The sequence below is a fragment of the Emys orbicularis genome, chromosome 1, assembly GCF_028017835.1.
Source record: "Emys orbicularis isolate rEmyOrb1 chromosome 1, rEmyOrb1.hap1, whole genome shotgun sequence".
Taxonomy (NCBI): domain Eukaryota; kingdom Metazoa; phylum Chordata; order Testudines; family Emydidae; genus Emys; species Emys orbicularis.
The window spans coordinates 180491372-180511402 of NC_088683.1; the positions used below are offsets into that span (position 1 = coordinate 180491372).

Here is a 20031-nt window from a genome sequence, read left to right on the forward strand (position 1 = left end):
CTACGACCTCAGAGCAGAGTATTAATGAAAAGCACAAAAAAGGAACTTAAGTTCAGTGAGGGGAATCTTTTAAAAGAAATAATAAGTTAAGGACATATTTTTCAAATTATGGAGTGCTGTCCAGCACCTTCTGTCTCTCCCTCCCACTCCTTATTAAATAGGTTTCTCTCTCCGTCCCCTTCTGTCTCCTCCTTTGGCAGCTGCAATACAATGTATTATTTTGGGGACTAAATCTAGGAGAGCCTCTCCTCATGTGGGGAGTTTTCCCACTTTCAGGAAGGGGCTGGACTTGGACACTGTTACATTCTACAGTAGTCTTTCTCTCACTGTTTCCTATTCTCCTTTTCTTAGAAACCCCAAGTGATTTTATTAATGTGGGAGTGGAACAGACACTAAAAGTTATCCAGGATTTTTTTTGTGGTTATTTTTTTTCCTCCCCAGCGTAAGACGTTCTGTGTAACCTCCATTAAATTTGGTACAAAACCACTCGCCAGGGCTGTGGTGTCAGAAAAATAAAATATATTGTTTCTTACAAAAATGGACTGTCTTTTTTTGAAATCCAGTCCAGTGGTATCCTGTGTACTTCAGGTGACTGGCAAACTTCTCCTTGTTTGTTCCCTCATTAGGGTCACAGCCATATTAGCTGCTAGGTGGGAATAGCTTTTGTATCTTATGAAAGGTACTGGATTGGCTGCTGTGTGCCTCTTTCAATTCACTTCTCCTGTACTCATTTTACGTGGCCTGAGCTGAACTTGATTGTTTCTTTGAGTTTGGCATTATCTCAAAGGGGCAGACCTGAACCCTGGAGATGGTATCCACAGCCTCTTTCAACACTTTGAGGGCTGGAGAATTGGTAAAAACTCCTGCTTCTGGACATCCTTCTGGGTTAGCGGTTCTTGGTCCACTGCAAGGCGAGTGTCTCCTGTCTATTGCAACAGGGAGAAGGTATGACGCTGTTCGCAAAGTCTGTCTGTTCACTGCCAAAGTGGCTCTGCCCAAAGGGCAACACTCAATGGTTCTTTGTCATGCTGGGTTGCTGAGGAGTGAGGTAGGGTCTCTGACTTGTGGATTAGAGGCTAAGGTAAAGGGGAAGAATTAAAATAAATGACAAAGGTGATAGATAAATCCTCAGTGAGCAGGTTTTTTATCTAGACAACCCTGGGTAAATTGTTGCCTTGCTGCTGTTTCATTGATCCCTGTCTAATTCCATCTCTGCTTTTTCAAACCTTTTTGAGAGAATTTCAGCAATGAAGTTTTATGTAACATGCCTGGGGAGGAGAGACTGGATACTAAAATATAGTCCTTTCTCCAGAGTAAAACAGCAATTTATTCTCAAATCCTCCTCCTGCTTTGTTTGAAAGTATGAGGTAGACTTTATTCATACAAGCTTGGCTGCTCTTTCTCTCTAGTAACATGGGAGGAAACATTCTGCTATTCAGACTCTCATTTTAAATCGCTGCACAGCCTGACGGCAGAAAAACCCAAAAGGTAACCCCCAGATGGTGAACTTCTGAAACTTAATGGTAACATCCCTTCTATATCACAAATACATGGTAAATATTTGAAATCTGTTTAAAGTAGTAGATTGTGGTATTGCACACAGTTCATCTGTAAAGTACACACACAATTCTCAGTATCAGGGTCTAAAAGACAGTACATTCCCCAGGTTGCAGACCATATAACAGGCTAATCTACTCAAGAACCATGCAAGTAAGGATCTGTATCTTGCATACAAATTATCCTACCAGCTAGCTTAGTATCTGTCTTCTGGTGGTACCCACTAAGTGATGCTTCAGAGAAAGATTTACAACATTCCTTATGCTCTTGGGATCGAACCTATGTTGAATCAGAAGGTACTGGGACAGGTTACTGCCTGAGTGGCATCAGTGCCTAAGCCTCATTCTTTGATGTGAATTTAGGCATCCACATATCTTACTTTTCCTAATTATAAATGTGACTCCTAGACAAATTATCTAGACCTCTTAAATCTAGCATCTGTTCTGATGAACTACTAAGGCACTGTAGGCCACAGATTGCAAATATGTTGCGTAAAAGATTTAATTTAGTCAATAAGCCCAGCACCAATAATTTAATCAAGAATCTGCTTGTTCTCCAACAGCAGAAAGAGGTGCAGCTGATTAATTTTCACTACACTTCATCAATCATGTCTAATGTAAATATTCTTTTCCACATGTAATCTTTGCACACTCATGTCTTCACACACAAATTCATGCAGTCCTCCTCTGCCAAATCTATTCAATATTTGGTGTTTCTTGAAGAGAGATGAACAAAGTTGAAGGCAAGACTCCAGTTAGAGAAGTACCATGGTCTGCTACATCAGCTTTGTAGCTGCGACTCTTAAAAGATCTCATCTCACTTCTGCCGCTGGCCTGCTCCCTTCATTCCACACTTTCAGCAGTGGATCCTCCAGGTTCAAAGCCGGCCAATGTAGATAATTTCCAGTTATTTTTATAGCTGCCTATTGTAGACATGACACTTCAACACCTTGTGCTATATACTGTGTTTTAAACAGCTGGTGTCTCTTTTTAATCCTTAAAAGAAAACTCCACTAACATTTACTGTGTTGGAGCCACAGGCTCTACTTCAACTCAGTATCCACTTCTCCTACTCTAATGAAACTTCCACACCAAGTTCTAAGACCTTCTCCCTACTAACCTCTCAGCATGAAAACCAGTTCTTTACTTTAACTGCTCGTTGCTCATCGTCTTTAAATCAACATCAGAAATGTTTCCCCATAGTTGTTTTTTCTTAAGTTTGAGGGACTTCTAGTTTAAAAAAACCAAACAAAAATGTCTGATGCTGCATTGACAGGGAGATGGACTGGATGCCCTAAATGAACTTGTATTACATTAAGGCTTAGTTTTCCTTTCTAGAAACTTCTCAGTTGATCATATTAGATACAGTGATTGGCTCTACTAGTCTATCCTTAGACATACTTTGCATGAACTGTAAGTAGCGGGATTCCTCTTTACTGACTCTTGCAGAGAGAAGCCCTGTTCCCTGTTTTGGAATTGATGACTTGAAAAATATTATCCATGTTCGCATAAGTACCTCAGCTACTTCATACCTGTTTTTGCTTTTTAGCAGTTGGCAGTATCCTCCAGTCCTGTAGACTTACAGCTCTTAACTTCCTCCTTTAGTGTAGTTTTAAACAAAGACAGAAATACCAATCTCCCATCAGAATTCCTTTCAAAACTATTATTTATAGTGTCTAGAGGTCTGCTAGACATTATATAGACATTAGATATCTACACCTCTAACCCGATATAACGTGACCCGATATAACACGAATTCGTATATAACGCAGTAAAGCAGTGCTCCGGGGGGGTGGGGCTGCGCACTCCGGCGGATCAAAGCAAGTTCGATATAACGTGGTTTCACCTATAACGCGGTATGATTTTTTTGGCTCCCGAGGACAGCGTTATATCGGGGTAGAGGTGTATATAGGTCTTGGATAAAGCCCCCAGCACACAATGCTTCTGCTGCATCACTTCTGGTTGAGTGTTGTGCAGAAGAATATTACTGCTAGTCATGGACAATGAGCAAGAGACAGGGGCAGCTTCCTCAGCAGATCTTGGCTTAATTCTTTCATCACACCACCACCCTTCCATGGCAATCTTGTGCTTATATTAGAGTTGTCATACTGAATTAGACATGTAGTCCATTTACTCCAGTATCTTGTCTGACAGTGGCCAGTGCCAGAAACCCCATATATAACATTATGGAATAACCTGTTGAGAGGGGAAGTTTCTTCCCAATCAATCAGCTAGAGATTGGTTTATGAGCTGAAGCATGAGGGTCTTATGCTCTTTCTAAAATGTATTTTATCCTACCTAGAGTAAGCAGTTCTTTTCATTAGCTGTATAGTCCTTCAAAATCTGCCTGTGTTCTTGGGAGTATCTTGTGCCAATGAGTTCCACAGAACTTGTTGTTCAATTTCACTAGATGGCATCTTGTTCTTATATGATGCGGATAAACAAGCTTATGTTTTACCTTCTGTATATCTTTAGTTATTGCATAGACTTCTATAATGTCCCCTTTCCAGACAGTCCACATCACTTCCGTCTCCACATAAATAATTCATCCTTATCCCTGTAATCACTTCCATTGCTCTTCTTGGAACACATTCTGCACTGTCATTCTTGAGCTAGTGTGCCCAGAGCTGAACATGGTGTTCCAGATGAGGGTGTACCATTGACTTATATGATATGTTCAGGAGGTATAAGGAGTTTGATAGAATATTACTAAGGCTGTCAATTAATTGCTGTTAACATGTGATTAACTCAAAGTAAATTAAAGCAATTTTTTTTTGATGCATGCTAATTGCATAACTGAGATGGGGCTTGGTGGCTGGGAGACACGGCCAGTCTTAAGGATGGATGGGGGGGGGGGGGGGGGCACTGACCAAGGTGCCATGCACAGGGGGGCAGTGCTGCATGCATCTGGTGCCCCGGTGAGCCAGGACTGGCCAGAGGGCTGCAGCAAGATGCAGCCCAGGTGCGACAGCACAGAGTCCGCCTTGAGCTGCAGGCTGAGTGCCAGGCACCACGAGCTGCAGCAGCAGCACAGAAATAAGGAACACCCAGAAATATTTAAATAAATGGTATTCTATTATTAACGGTGCGATTAAAACTCTGATCATGACCTTTTTTTAAATTTTGCAATTAATCACGCTTTCTAATCGTTTGACAGCCCTAAAAATTTCTAATATTTTGTTTGCTTTCTTTGCTACTGATTGCAGTTAGTTTAGAACTTGGTGATGTATACATGTATTCAAATCATTCCTCCCATTGTGCATTTGTCAACATAAATAGTGGTTGGTGGGGGCAGTTTAATGACATATCAAAGGAAAGTCAAGCCCACGTTTCTCAGACAGGAATTACCCTAGTACCTCCAGTCATGTATCCAGCAATTAATTACAGCATCACTACAATATTTAGTGCTTCTCTTTAGGTGGGAAGGGATATTACACAGTGACACTGTAGGGGCTGTTTAGGAAAACTGCATGTAAATAACCAGATGTGCTAGGATAGGAAGGCTATTGCATAACACCATGGGAGCCTTAATGGTTATAAATGATGAAGGGCCTGAGTTTTACATACTAACTAAAACATGGCATCTCTGGTAATGCAATGCTCCTTACTACTCTCCTAGGGTAGTGAGGTCAGAGAGGAAGAGTGTTGCCACTTAAATCAGCAGCACTGTTACAGTAACTGGTGTATTCCCAGAGTGCTCTCAGGAGTACAAGCTGCCATGATCCTTCCCAGCTTGTGAAAGCTGCAAACATAGGCTAGAGTAGTTCACTAAACTTCCCTGTTAAATTGAGAAGTCAAATTCACCTAGGAGTTCGTTGAGTGTACGTTTCCATACTTAATCTTGGCTTGGTGTAGTTGTATGCGCAAAGCAAATTTCCATATCTATCATGATGGTAGGAAGGGGTTTCAGCAGCCTCTTTACTGCCTTGGAAATGGGACAGGTCTGCATGGACCGTATAAACTATCAATGGACTAGAGTACTTAAGTCCCAAGCAGCATGTTTGCACTAAGGTGAGATAAGGAAGGGAAGATAGCTTCTGTGCAGAGCATGGCTATCATGGTGAGAATAAGGAAAAGAGGCAACAATCTATATTGCTTTCAACATAAACACCAATAGAGGCACCATGGAGAGTGTCATCTCTAGAAGCAGGCTGCAGATTATCTGACATACTCCAGCATTTTGCTATTAGAAGGGAAAATATCGCTCCCCCTCCATGTCCACAGCAGCAGGTCAGGCCAAACCTTCCGTCCTCCTTAGCTATCTTCAGCCACCTTCATAGTGAGAGACAATCTCCAAATGCCTATGTATTCAGACAGTAGTTCATACTGGCAGATGCACTACCCAGATGTGAGGTTGAGTTATTCTGTATTACACACACTACCTCCTCTTGCTGCAAATGCACGAGTTAGCAGCAGTGCATACCAGACCAGCAGAATCCTGCATCCAGCATGAACGGGTCTAGTCACCTTCATAGTGACTTGTTGGATGGAGAGAGGGAGGAAAGAATTCAAACACCAAAGGTTGTAGGCAGGAAACTGAGTTTTATTTAAATACTACTTATGAATTACTTGTCCATCTGGGAGCAAAGGACGTTGTACTCCTCTGGACTTACAGCATAGTGTGATAGAGCATTTAGAAATTCCTCCAGCGGGCAGAGACCTGCTCTGCATCCTCTCGCCAATTGTTCCTGCAGGGGGACAATCAAGTTCACACACATTTAATAAATAAATTCTTATGTTGCCAAAAACCCTTTTGTATGATGTCAAACAGGTGAAGTTGAGGCAGAGGTTAAAGAACTTTGCCAAAAGGTCCCACTGAATCAGTAGCCAGGCCAGAAAGATAATTAGGCTCCTGCCTACCCATCTTGTGGCTGAGTATTTTATCATGTTCCCTCTGACAGTGCAATCAAAATCTGTCTCATTCCACAATTTAGTGTGCTGGAAATCTGCTGCAAGACCTCTATCTAGCCAACTGCATTGCAGAGCCACCATTGAGTCCTTACCTCTCCATGGTAAGACAGATGTACAAACCATTCTTTGGATTGCTGATGCTGATACAGTTCCACTGTCACATCTGCGGCATAGGGTGGCCACTTGTGATCAAAGATCCCCAGTGCCATCAACAGAGGGATGAGGGTAACGTCATGAGCAGCATAGAGAATGAGCTTTCTGGGGGAGGGAAAGAGATTTTGCATTTATTTCTCTGGATACCTAGCTACCACCCGCATGCCTTTGCTAATGATGGATTAGCTTTTAAAACTCAGATAATAGTTACATACACAGCTGTTCCTTTACTCATACACACTCGCTGTCTACGTGAATTGGCTCTTTACATGTGCAGCCAGTCACTGATGGTAGCTAGAGAGACAATTATATTGTCCTGTACCTGGCCTCTGTAGCAGGAGATGATGGATCCATTGCTTTCATTATATTCTCATGTACTGCATAGAGAAGAGGACCAACACACATCTGGAGAACCTCTCTAGAACAGAGGGAACTGGAAATTAGCCTGAACAAAAAACTGTGGTCCACACATAGAAAAAGTTGGAGAACGCTTGATCTGTCCCTTATTTCACTTCCCCGTTTTGTTTGCTCTGATATACGGATACACACAACCTAGGGGTTGTGACCTGTACTGGTGTCATGACTATACCCTCCACTTCTGTATGGCTTGAAGGAAAGGGAGAATCCTGAAACATTTTTGTTTTAATGCAGGGAAATTAATGGTTCTGTTTTAATGGTTCTGTTGAGAACCACAGCCCTAATAAAAAGGAAAGCGTCCCCATCACCAGAGAAGAGCTGCTGGGCATTGCAGCTGGGGGCTGTTACTTTTTCCTTTAAAAAAAAATAAAATAAAAAAAATAAAAATCGTTTCATTTGGCAATAAGTTAGCCTCCTATCACCTTTTACGAACAATTGTGAAACAGTTGCTCAGCTGTGTATACCAGCTGATTTGTTCTGCAAGTCATGTGCTGCAGGCCTACAAGGTGCTCTTCCCACTAGTATCAACCACTCTCTTTGCAGCCCTGCTGTGCGTTACAGGTGATGCACCACCGGGATAATTCTCTGCCTGGTGGAAATCAGATTCCACGAGTCTGGAATGACATCCTGCAAAAGGGATTCTTTGCTCATCCAGCCCCAGTCTCCCCGCTTCCCCCTTCAACCTAGTGAAGTGCAGAACTGTCCTTCAGGCTGGGGGCTGGAGATATGAGACATCACCTTGAATTATGTTCCAGGATGTAAATCATTGAGTCGATGGATCGACGCTCAATCGTTTTCAGGAAATTCTTCAGCACGGGGCAGCTGGGCAAGTCATGTACCTGAAAGAACATGTGGAGCGTAAGAGCCAGCGTGCAGCCACCCAAGAGCAGGTACCGATGACACATACACACTCACACCTACACACAGGTGTTCATGGGCAGGGCCAGCTCTAGGTCTTTTGCTGCCCCAAGCAAAAAAATTTTTGGCTGCCTTCCCCCCTCCTGCCGTCCCAGTCCTGGGTCACTGGTAACTCGCTCCCAGGGCGGGTCATTCAGCAGGAATTTTGGATGTGCACAGAACACAGACAGGATTGGTTCCCATATGGTTACAGAACTGCAGTAAAGTGGAACAATTTTCAGCTTGTGTGATTGAAGGATATCTGGATGCATATTATAAGACTGTCCTACATAAATGAGGAAAAGTTGAGGTGCCTTTATTATTCTTTTGTTCCATTCTCTGTTTCTATGGGGAATTTGCCAATGCAATATCACTGTCTTCCTTTTAAACAAATAAAACTAAAACTTAAAAATAATAATAATAAAAAAAGCAATGGCTCTTGAAAATAGCAATTCCAGTCCTAATAACCACTGAGAAGCATTTCTTGCTCAATTTTATCCTACTTTTTCCTACAGCAAGTTACAGTGGATCAGTATATTTGATTTGGGAGAAATGAAGTAACAGCTGCCCAAATTGAGCTTGAGCACTCCTGAATTTTGAGGGTGTTCAAATCTGGAAGGCAGGTGCTAGATTCCCTTTCTGAATATTAGCTAAATCTGGAAAAGAAAAGTCAATTTCTGCTTCCATGGCTCAGAAGTGTAAATCCTCCTACGTGCCTGGTACTGTATCTAAAGCTGCCCAGTCTAGTAGAGCCTCCCCTCCCTTACTTTTCATTTTAAATTCTAGTGGGATCCACATATCTGCCTTGCTAGGCTTCAGATAGAGAGGTGCACTGTCCATTTAGTCCACCCAATTCTTTCTTTGGGGGAGAGCCCAGGGCTGGGGCGGCAGGAGATGCGGGTGGGGGGTGGGGGGAAGAGCCCAGGGCTGGGGTGGCAGGAGGTGTGTGTGTGTGTGGGGGGGAGAGCCCAGGGCTGGGGCGGCAGGAGATGCGGGTGGGGGGTGGGGGGAAGAGCCCAGGGCTGGGGCGGCAGGAGATGCGGGTGGGGGGTGGGGGGAAGAGCCCAGGACTGGGGCGGCAGGAGATGTGGGTGGGGGGTGGGGGGGAAGAGCCCAGGACTGGGGCGGCAGGAGGTGTGTGTGTGTGGGGGGGAGAGCCCAGGGCTGGGGCGGCAGGAGATGCGGGTGGGGGGTGGGGGGAAGAGCCCAGGACTGGGGCGGCAGGAGATGTGGGTGGGGGGTGGGGGGGAAGAGCCCAGGACTGGGGCGGCAGGAGGTGTGTGTGTGTGGGGGGGAGAGCCCAGGGCTGGGGCGGCAGGAGATGCGGGTGGGGGGTGGGGGGAAGAGCCCAGGGCTGGGGTGGCAGGAGGTGTGTGTGTGTGTGGGGGGGAGAGCCCAGGGCTGGGGCGGCAGGAGATGCGGGTGGGGGGTGGGGGGAAGAGCCCAGGGCTGGGGCGGCAGGAGATGCGGGTGGGGGGAAGAGCCCAGGACTGGGGCGGCAGGAGATGTGGGTGGGGGGTGGGGGGGAAGAGCCCAGGACTGGGGCGGCAGGAGGTGTGTGTGTGTGGGGGGGAGAGCCCAGGGCTGGGGCGGCAGGAGGTGTGTGTGTGGGGGCCAGAGCTGGGGCGGCAGGGGGTGCGGGTGCAGGGGGGGAGAAGAGCCCAGGTCTGGGGCGACAGGAGATGCGGGTGGGGGGAAGAGCCCAGGGCTGGGGTGGCAGGAGGTGGGGGGGGAAAGAAGAGCCCAGGGCTGGGGTGGCAGGAGGTGCGGGTGGGGGGAGAGCCCAGGGCTAGGGCGGCAGGGGGTGGGGGCTAGGGCTGGGGTGGCAGGAGATGCGGGTGGGGGGAGAACCCAGGGCTGGGGCAGCAGGGGGGTGCAGGTGGGGGCCAGAGCTGGGGCAGTAGGGGGTGTGGGTGGGGGAGAGTCCAGGGCTGGGGCAACACAGGGGTGCGGTGGGAGCCCAGGGCTGAGGTGGGGGGGCGGCAAAAAACCTAGAGCTGGCTCTGTTCCTACTATTTACAGCAAGCTGTAACATGAGGTTTCAGTTCTACACGCCTTCCCCCGCCCTTTCCTGTTAATTGCGGCCAAGGGAATGCAGTTCTTTCCCTGCTCCAGGGCTGGCTCTATAGGAAGGGAGCTAACCAAGGAACTACAGCTCCCAGGGCTCCCTGTTGGTTCTCAGCTCTCATGCTGGATTCTTGCGCCCCTTCAAATTTGCCGCCCCAAGCACCTGCTTGCTTTGCTGGTGCCTAGAGCTGGCCCTGTTCATGGGCTAAGTTTCACAATATGCACACTCCACAAGTCTGCACTTACTGTAGGAAACTAACTTGTGATGGGTGTTGCAGGGTTTTTTTTGGGGGGGGGGGGGGAGCGGCGTTTAATATAAGGAGCTGGCCTTTATACCAACTGCAAGGTTTATATATATATTTCCCCTTAAGCTTTCATGCACATAAAGAGCACTAAACGTGCTCTTAACACCTATGATGGAGATACAGAGCTATTCTCCTGACAGCCAGACCAGCTGAATCCTATTAGTTCCATTGTAGAATAGGGATATAAAAAGGATTTTGAGCTTCTCTCTTTGAGACAGGGAAATTTGAGCAAAGACAGAATCCTGCAAGAAAAAGCCCTGGAACCAGCCAAACTCAAGAGGAAGGATAGGTCAAAGTCTATGTCAGTTAACAATAAAGGCAAACCTCAGGAAGGCAGTAAATTTGGATCATGTGTACTGTGGTAGGAGCCGGGTGGAAATGCCGCCTGCCTGTAGGCCCAGTTCTTGGCATGCTGATTAGAGCTAGGTAAAGAATAGTAGGAAAAAACTTTGCAAATATATAGCTCAATATTTGAATTATTTACTGAGATTTGTAAGCTGAGTGAAGGAAGAAAAATGTTTCTTGAATAACTTGTCAGGGGTGGACGAGAACTTGCCATTTAAATAAATGTTTCTATTATATAAACCACATGCCGCCAACTCTTGTTGGTTAGAGAAGAGGGTGCTCTGAACCTTGCTTCATATTAAGACAATCTTCCTCGGGCTGCTACTTTCGAAGAGCCGCATCCAGCCAACTAGGCTGCACGGGCAGATGCCTGTGGAATGCCACTGACTTTAGGGGGCTCTGCACATGCGCAGGGGTCTACCTCTGTGGATCAGCTTGCAGGATAGGGGCCTGACATTGCTGCAATTATGTCCAACCTCACCAGCTCAGCAAAGATGTTGTCGAGTAGAAGAAAAAAATCCACAGACTTCTCACTGTCGATCCCCATCTCCTCTCGAATCATTTTCAGATCATCAGAGATGCCCGGCTGCAACAAGACACTTTCCATTTTACCCCTGTCAAGAAAAAGGAGGCTTTTTAGATCCTCAGGCACGCTGGCAAGAGCAACAAGATAGCCGCAAGAGAACCTCCCTGCTCGTTGGGTAGGGCTGTCTTCCAGGAGTGCGAGGGAAGAGAATGGAAACCGCTCAGTGCTGGATGGTGTCCCAGCGTTTGGAATGCTGACACTAGAAGTGACAGATTCTCTGTCTGAGCTGATGCCAAGATTTTAGATTTGTCATTAGGACTCTAACCTTGGGAGGAGATGTTAATTCCAAGGAGGAAATCTAAATGAGACACAAGCATTTCAAAAGAAAAGGACATGCTCAGCAATTATTACATAGCAATTAATAGTCGGTGTCACTGGAACTCAGCCCACCTGTACCTTCAGGGAGCACTACTTTGCCAAGCTTGCCTCAAAAGGAATGAGCAGTGAAAAAACCCTGGACTGACTCCTACATTTGTTGTATTTATTATAGGGGCAATGCAGAGTGATGCCATTAGTTAACTTGGCCTTTAGCCCCTCTTTTCAATTCTTTTTAAACTTTGCCAAACTTCACCCAATTGGGCTGTAAATGTCCATGCTGGATCTTTGCCTCAGTCTGAATGGGGATGGGTGTTTCAGCAAAAACTCTTCAGCCTTTTCCCAGAATTAAATTGGGGGAAAACAGCTTTATCAATGTTAAAAAGAAAAAAGTCGGACTGTTTCTTTCAACAGTTCTAGCACCTCACAAACCCATCCCTATTTGGCAATCCTCCCAAAAATTTTACACATATGCAATTGTTCAGTGCTTGCTCCTTAGTGGTGTGAATATCCCAGCTGCAGTGTGCATGTTCTCAGTCCTCACTGAGATGCCTGCAGCAGTCAGCCAGCTTGCCTGTCCACTTCTTACCCCATCAAAATACAACCTACATTGCAAAGCCAAGCACTCAGTTTTCATACACCAAAATTAAGGTTGCCTCTTTGTGTGAGAGAATTCTGAGAGTCTCTACTGGGCTGTGGACAAAACTGTGTCATGTAATCCAAGACAAGCGCAGTACATATGTGCAAAGGGGACAGCGTTAGATAGCACTGGCAACCTTAAATCTGGCATTTATTAACTTGAGTGCCTGACTTTGCAACCTTAATGTTCTTTTCATGTAGATTTTTATAAGAAATATTTTAAATTCTCAGATAAAAACTTTGTTACAGGTGCTCAGCCTTAACTCCAATCAGTTAAGGGTATAAATATTACACAGATGTTGTAATGATCCCATAACAAAACACTACACACCCTGGACATTCAGAGTTAAGGTTAAATTTAAAATAAATCCAAACACATTAAAGAATGGAACTGCAGAGTTAAGGCTCCCAAGCAACCTTAACTCTGCCGTGTAGTGATGCTTGTGCTATAACCATACAAGTATGATTTGTGCACAAGTGTTTGTAGTGATTAGATTAAACTGATCTTTCAAGATCTATTAAATATTTTTTCCCACATAGTGTCACTAATACTTTATGCAACTGCACAGAGACAAGGAGTACAGCCATTGCAATAGGAAGAATTCAGTGAATGAGGAAAACATGGTGCTTTCAGTTATTAGCAGTGATGTGCCATGATGGGGACCTCAGAAGAAGAGATGTGACTGGGGATTACCTGCTCAAATGCTTCAGGCGCTGGCAGTTCTGGTAATTGGGGTAGAGGATTTCAGTGCTTGCTTCATCAGTGACAATAGTAATGGGTCCTGTGGAATGGACAAGAGGAGGCTTCTGTTATCCCTAGCACAGCTGGGGTTGCCTTATACTAGATCTGCTTTCACCAATACAGAAATACAGAACTGGGCCTTTGTGCAAGACCGTCTCCCATTAAAGTCAATTTCCTTGTACAAGGTCTCACCTTTGTTTTCATGTCCTTCCAAGGCTCTGCCAATTCTCTTTTTGTTAATCAATATTTACATTGTGGTACCATCTAGAGACCATTCAGATTGGAGCCTCATTGTGCACGGCTGTGGGCATACATCTCATAAATGGCACTCTCTGCCCCAAAGAGTTTATTGCTGTAGGAATCTTAACTGAGCCCGTGTGTGTGTTTGGGGGGGGGGGGGGGGGGATTTCCCACTCTCTGAGCTCTGGTCTGGGACCTTGAAGTGAAAAAATTCTCTAAATTACTGTGTGCCACAAAATATATCCCTCCCTGTAACCCATCAAGAGTGTTATGATCTGGTAGGTCACTTTGCTGCAGCCAGGACATTCAAGCCCAGGGACCAAGAGCAAATGAGATGCTCTCAAGACAGTCATATCTCTAGGGCCTGCTCCCTGTGACATTAGTCTCACATTGGTGAGCTTCAGGGTGCAGGTGAAGGTGTTTCTGGATGGTCAAACTTTTAACAGGGCTCAGGACTCTTATGGGCAGAATGCTCCAGGTTCTCTCAAGAGACATTTCAGACCTGACTATGTATTGTGGCCTACTCTTCATTTCTCATTGCCTGTTTCTGACACTGGTAAATGCTGCCCTACTCAGTCAAGCTGAGCTTGCAGCAGCAGGGGCAAGGGATCAAGGATGGGCATCAACATGAAGCCAAGGAAGAGACAGAGCAAAAGGCAAACTGACAACTCATGCACTAGGCAGGAGATCCTAGATGGGAGGGTGGGGGAGGAAGAGCAACAGAAGGGTGGTGGGGAGACAGCTACCTGGGGACCAGAGCAGTTGGGATGTGAGAGAGGAGAGTGTATCTAGGGTAGATTGGGTCGGAAGCACAGTCAGAAATGACCCCCCCCACACACCTTCTTTATGCTGTTGGAACAGCCCGGCCAGCAGACACCGCGTGGACTCCAGATTGCGAACAATATTAGTGGAACGGACGCTGAAAGAGAGAAGGCAGCTTGTGAAACAGAGTGACATGGTCTTCCTCCTGTAAACAAGGCCACATCCAAGAACAACCTGTTGGACATGGGACCTCGATCTTCCCATGAATCAGCATCTCCAGATACCCACTGTCAATATTAGCATCACTGAAATGGCAACTCGGACATTGAAGGCACTAGTGTCTCAAATTTTTGTACTGGTGACCCCTTTCACACAGCAAGCCTCTGAGTGCACATACACACCCTAAATTAAAAACATTTTTTTTTATATTTACCACTATTATAAATACTGGATGTGAAGCAGGGTTTGGGGGTAGAAGCTGACAGCTTGTGACGCCCCCATCCCATTTGAGAACCCATGCACTAGTGACTCCTGGTACCAAGTTGTACTGGCCATGTGGGAGGAGTCAGAGGCCTGTAGTGAGAGACACTGGGGGAGGAGCATGTCAGTCAGGGAGCCTTCATCCAAGAAGTAAGAGTGAGGGCTGCGGGGGACTTATGCAGGAATTTTCAGAAACTCACAAGACCTCGGAAGGTTTGAACATCGGAGATAGAAAGTTGATCTTCTCCACATAGCTTCTCCTCAGCCTTTCCCCCAGTTCAAACATCTGCTGCATCCCCACTGTTGTCAGCTGCCCAGCAACGACACCACCCTGGGGAGAAAAACAGCAGTCACATTCAGTGCATGGAAAGAGACAAGTCTTGCAAGGGGAACCTGATCAAGGGGAAAGAGTCTCTCACCTTCAGTGTGGTCTTTTTGTATTGATCTTCATAAGGGGAGTGGGGTTTTGGCCCACCAGAGAGGTCAGTTACTGTGTAATCAAACTGGGTTTGAGCAGGGACTTCTAACAGAGTTGGATGCCACTCCACCTGATGCAAAAAAAATGAGAGAAATGCTTCATTAGAAAATAATCATCTTCCAATCACATCAGAACTACTCTGGGCTACACCAAGGCATGGGGGAATACACTGTGCTGCCTCTGCGATAATGAGACAGCGTCAAGTAATATATAGTACATGACTCCATCGTCTCCCGTTATATAACACAGCATCTTGGAACGTACGGTGCTAGGACATCTGAGACCCTCCATTACTGAGACATGCAACATGACCTCTCTATTGCTCCTGAGAACCTCCAGCACTGAGACCGCCATACCCCTCTAGCAGCTGAAGAAATAACAGGCGATCACACCTGCTACTAACAGCAAACTGAATTTCTCCTTGAGCTAAATGGTAGAGCTAATACTCTCAGATTCAAGAGCCATGAAAAGCTGGGTCAGTCACAATGATGCCCAGGTAAGTGGGGCAGTGTAGTGCCTGCTTACTGGAGCAGCCTGCATAGCAAGTGCTCATTGCCCTGAAACAGCTCTCTGTGTCTGAGTACTGGGAGTCGAGCACTTGGTTAAAGCGGCAAGTAGAAACAGTTTTGCCACTTCAGTGGCAGGCTGCTCCTGTACTGGCAACTAATGGATAGGACTCCAGAGGGGTAGCGTGTACTTTTGAATCTGTAGGCTCCCCCAGCCAGATTTCTTACAAACATTACATTCCCTCTATTGTATTCAGCACAACAGCCAGCAATTCAGTAGGTAAAAGCTGGATCTAGCCAATTTTTGTTCCCAAATCCCAATGTCTTATTCTGGTTACCCTATTTAAAGGTACACTCTAGTGACAACGCTCCTGAAAAACCAGATGCATGTAGACAAAAATGGCCTAAAAATCCCAAGTCGTTACCCTAGATCTAGCCATTTTTTATTTCAAGCCCTAAATCTGTACCACCTACAATAGAAAACCGAAACCAATACCCATTGTACCAGTACAAAGAAGGCATGGACCCTGATAGATCTTGGTTCAAAAGGGCAGCAAAAAATTGGATCTAGCTGGTATTTGGCAAACACTGTAATTTAAAGTGGCTTTGTGCACTTAAACAGATATGCATCTTCTACAGTAACAATGTGTAGTTACATATGTTTGGAGAAAATGTGACATTGTAGTTGGATCTCTGCACATGACGCTATTTGAGTTAGAAGTGTGACAGACATCTTTTTGAGAGTGTCAGATGCCAAACTCTATTTTATATCAGATACTAAGTGTGGCTAAGGGATAGGACATCAGCAGCTTCTCAGTACACAAAAGTGAATTTATAGTATTTCCATGTAGTTAAACTAGTTATCATAATTATGTGTACTTATACAGTAACAGAAGATCCAGTTCTGCCCTCAGCTATGCACCCACACTGACTTCAATAGAACATGTCCGCGCACTCAATATTAACTACGTTTTAAATTAATACATTAGAACCTTGCTAAACTGCAATTTCCTAATTCCCATGTTTAAATAAATGGTGTGAACCCTCTTCTCAGCAAAGATTTAACAGCAGACTCCTGTAGCGAGGTTTCATATTGCCAAGACTTCATTACTTTTGCACATTATTAGAGAGTATGTTTACTTCTACGCCATATTGTATAAATAATTAAAATTAAACTACAGCTGTCACAATAAATGAATAGAGAACACTATAATGAAATAGCTTTGTTATTCTGTTCACTTGCTAATTAAAAAAAATCAGCACTTGGTAATGGGACTCCCTGTTGTCACGCCAAATGAGCAAGGCTTTATGGTATTGTTAACTGCATCTAACTTTAATTAATTACTATTTCATCCAATATTGCTATTTTTTCCAAAATGGTATCCTAACAATTCTGACTCCCTTTATCCTGCTTGGATTTGTGTACAAGTCAATTTGAATCAGAGATCTCTCTCATCCCCGTTTTAAAGACAGCCATTACACCATCCCTGGCTAACGTATCTACCAAAGCCACAAATTTGATAGCAATCTTGGTCACAGTTGAAACCACATTTGGAACCAAATACTCATATGCACAGTTGCACTGAACATACTAACATCAAATATGATCTGACCAACACTAGACAAGATGCTCCCTCTTCTTCCACCTTACCAGCTGCATTTATTGTCTAGACAGTAAAAATCTAAGATTCAGGGGCAAAAATGTACAGGTTCTGATAGGATCCAGATACCACATCCAGGAGTTGGAAGATGCACCGAGTCTAAATCCCTGCAAGTACAAATGTCTCTGAAGCAGGGCACTGACTATGTTTGGAAGGCTCAGTGTCATTAGATTCTTAGGTCCAAAGCCTTTACCTAGGAATTGCAGGTGTTCTCAGCACAATGAACAAAGGGTAGGCCAACCTTTCAAAAAGACACGTTACCCTTCAAAGGCACTTTGGTCTTTTGGAGTGTTTAGGCTTTAGGAACGATTTAATGAGATGCCCAAAACAAAAAACCCCGGAGTCTAGGCCAGAAGCCCCACCACGGGGCAGCACCATTTCCCAGTGTTGGATGCCAGAACCACCAGGCTCCCTGAGACAAAGGGCTGCCATGGCTTCACTTTGTCAAACCCATCTTGTTCACCATCTCCTCTCCTCCTGCTAAACCACACTGCCACTTCCCTGAAGGATAACTGCTCTTCTCCTCATAAATAAGTGTAAAGCACACAAAGGTAGGGAGGTAGGGGAGAATGGTGTACAGGTAAGCATTTTATTTTTAACACTAGTTGTCATTATACACAGTAAATGATTTTGAGTTGGGGGAGAAAAATAAAAATTAAGTGGATTCAGCAGTGGATTTCCTTCCTCTCCCCCCAAGCTTTATTGCACCAGAATGCACTGGGAATCAGACTTTTCTAGTGCAAGGGCACTGAATATAAGTGATGTTTGTAAGGAGCCAACATGGCCTAATAGACTGGGACTTAGCGGAACTGATTTCTAGTCCTAATTCTGCTGCAGGGAGACCTTAGGTAAGTTATATCCCCTTGAGCCTCAGTTTCCTCCATCTGTTAAATGGGGATAATGATACCTCCTTTGTAAAACACTTTAAAATCTAGTAATAAAAGAGAAGTGGTATTATTAAATGGTAAAATGTGGAAACCAAAATATAGTTGGGTCCAGAAGGATCCAAATGCTAGATCTGAAATTTTGCCACTCTACTTGATCTGTCAGGATCTAGATTTTACTATTGTAGAGTCGTCAGCTATACTTGTTTATAAATATGGTACAAAAACTGGGAGTTCAGAGCTGAGTCTAGGACTGTGAATCAGCTGTACCAGGAAGAGTCAGAATTCACACTTTAGCACAGTAGTACTTGTCTACTTGCCAGTAGACGCTACAGTTTAGGAACAAAAATTAGATGGATTCAGATTTTACTTGAAGTCAAACTTTTAAAAACAACAATACACTTCACTGTTCTGCTCCACTGCTCTAGTGCACACCCTGTCACTGCAGATACTCTCCCCCCTCCCCCAAGATACAGGGACAGCAGCTTCCTCTGCTCCTCAGATCAGCCACGCTGTCCTTACATTCGGAGTTTCCAGTAGCCCCTTCTCACCTGCTCTGGTTTCGGGATAGGTCTTAAAGGAGTGCGCGCTCCATGTCGAAATATGACCTGGACCAACTTCAGCTTCAGCTGATGGCGATCGCCGCTGTACTGAGTTTTGTCCCTTCTCAGCTCAGCCAGGGCTACCCTCTTCTGGTGCACACAGAAAGCCAGGGTGCCCAAGACACTCACTCGAGCCCAGATACCCATGCCGAGGGGCTGTCCTCCCTACGAGATGCTGCGTGTGGATTAGCTTATGTAATGCCAGCCCTGGGAAAGGGTGGAGGCGGAAGGAGGCTGCACCTCAGCCCACAAATTCAGCTACCATAAACAGGCGCATTGGGAGTAGGGCGACCAGATAGCAAGTGTGAAAAACCAGGACACTTTTCGGGGGTGGTGATGATAGCTGCGTACTGTACATAAGACAAAGTCCCTAATATGGAGACGTCTGGTCACCCTGGCTGGGGGGAAAGGAGGAGGTTGCTGACCCCCCACTTTCCTTTAGCATAATCTGTGAGCGAGGTGTCGGGCTAAGCCAGCTCCGCCCCCCCGCTAGCCCGGGGCGAGCAGAGGAGCAGGGAAGGGATGCAAAGCGTCACGTCGCAGCCACAGCTGCAGCCTCCTCTCCTTGCAGCAGCCCCTCTCCTGGCCGGGGGGCTCGCTCCTCTCTTCCGGGCGCCAGGGCAGGGGAGGAGCGGGCCCGTCCCCGCTACAAACTCCGGAGCCTCCCAGCCGGACCTGGGGCCAGTTCGATCACCCCAGACAGTGAAAAGAGCGGAGCCACGCACAGGATTATGGGGAATGTAGTTTTCCCACCAGCATATGCCCTTGCTGGGAGACCGCGGATGGACTACAACTCCCAGGATGCAGCGCGGCGAGGCGGGACACTCCTCTTCCTGGAAGCGTTCGGTGCGCTCACCTGTGAGCTGGGAGGGCGACGGGGCGCGCTCTGTGAAGATAGCGCATGCGCAGAAGAGGGACTCTCGGGGCGGGGAGGGAGGGGTTCAGCGTGCTGCGCTCGGGGCTCCCTGTAGTTCCTGCAGGGCTTGGCGCGAGCTAAGGTGAGGCGTGAGCACTGGGGGCGCCCTGGCCTTGGGGCTCAGGCTGGGCCATGCCACAGCTCACTGAGCAGGGGGTAAGAGCAGCCGATGCTTTTTCCCGTGCGTAGTCCGTAGTGAGCAGCTTCCCGTGCCCAGCTGCAGAGATCTTTCATCCATGTCTCTCAGAGATTACACCCCCCCCCCCCCCAAGGTGCCTCTGCAATCCTCTTCTCTGACACCCCCGAACAGGTCCCCTCCATAGTCTCCCATGCACCACAAGATGTTCAGGACCCCCCCCCCCCCCGACAAATCCAATCCCCAACTGCGATACCTAGACTCAGCTTCCTATGCTACGGCTAAAGCAGTGGTTCCCAAACTTTTAACAACCTGTGAACCCCTTTCACTAAAATGTCAAGTCTCATGAACCCCCTCCTAAAAACAAATATTTCCAGGGATTTTCTCCTTTACCTGAGTATAAATTATAAAAGCAGTGATCTTGGAAATATAA

At 46.0% G+C, this 20031-nt stretch overlaps 1 protein-coding gene across 1 annotated transcript; it reads right to left on the reverse strand.

Annotated features, from left to right (window-relative positions):
- Window positions 1–6088: 6088 nt before the first annotated feature.
- ACP6 (acid phosphatase 6, lysophosphatidic) lies at window positions 6089–18693 on the reverse strand. Its single transcript, XM_065418066.1, has 10 exons — window positions 18496–18693; window positions 14835–14963; window positions 14616–14746; window positions 14013–14092; window positions 12886–12973; window positions 11133–11265; window positions 7776–7876; window positions 6943–7038; window positions 6560–6725; window positions 6089–6244 (listed from the first exon to the last, which is right to left on the reverse strand). Exons 1-10 carry the CDS (start codon window positions 18691–18693, stop codon window positions 6122–6124), a joined length of 1245 nt encoding a protein of 414 aa, XP_065274138.1. The 3' UTR covers window positions 6089–6121.
- Window positions 18694–20031: the final 1338 nt, after the last annotated feature.

What these genes read in the sequence shown, in the direction of transcription:
- ACP6 (XM_065418066.1), bottom strand. Translation starts at nt 18,693, where the DNA reads ATGGGTATCTGGGCTCGAGTGAGTGTCTTGGGCACCCTGGCTTTCTGT. An exon ending in ATCCTGGAACATAATTCAAG is followed by an intron (nt 7,039 to 7,775) that starts GTGATGTCTCAT and finishes CCTCTGTTCTAG; the next exon opens with AGAGGTTCTCCAGATGTGTG. An exon ending in TCTCCTGCTACAGAGGCCAG is followed by an intron (nt 6,726 to 6,942) that starts GTACAGGACAAT and finishes TCCCTCCCCCAG; the next exon opens with AAAGCTCATTCTCTATGCTG.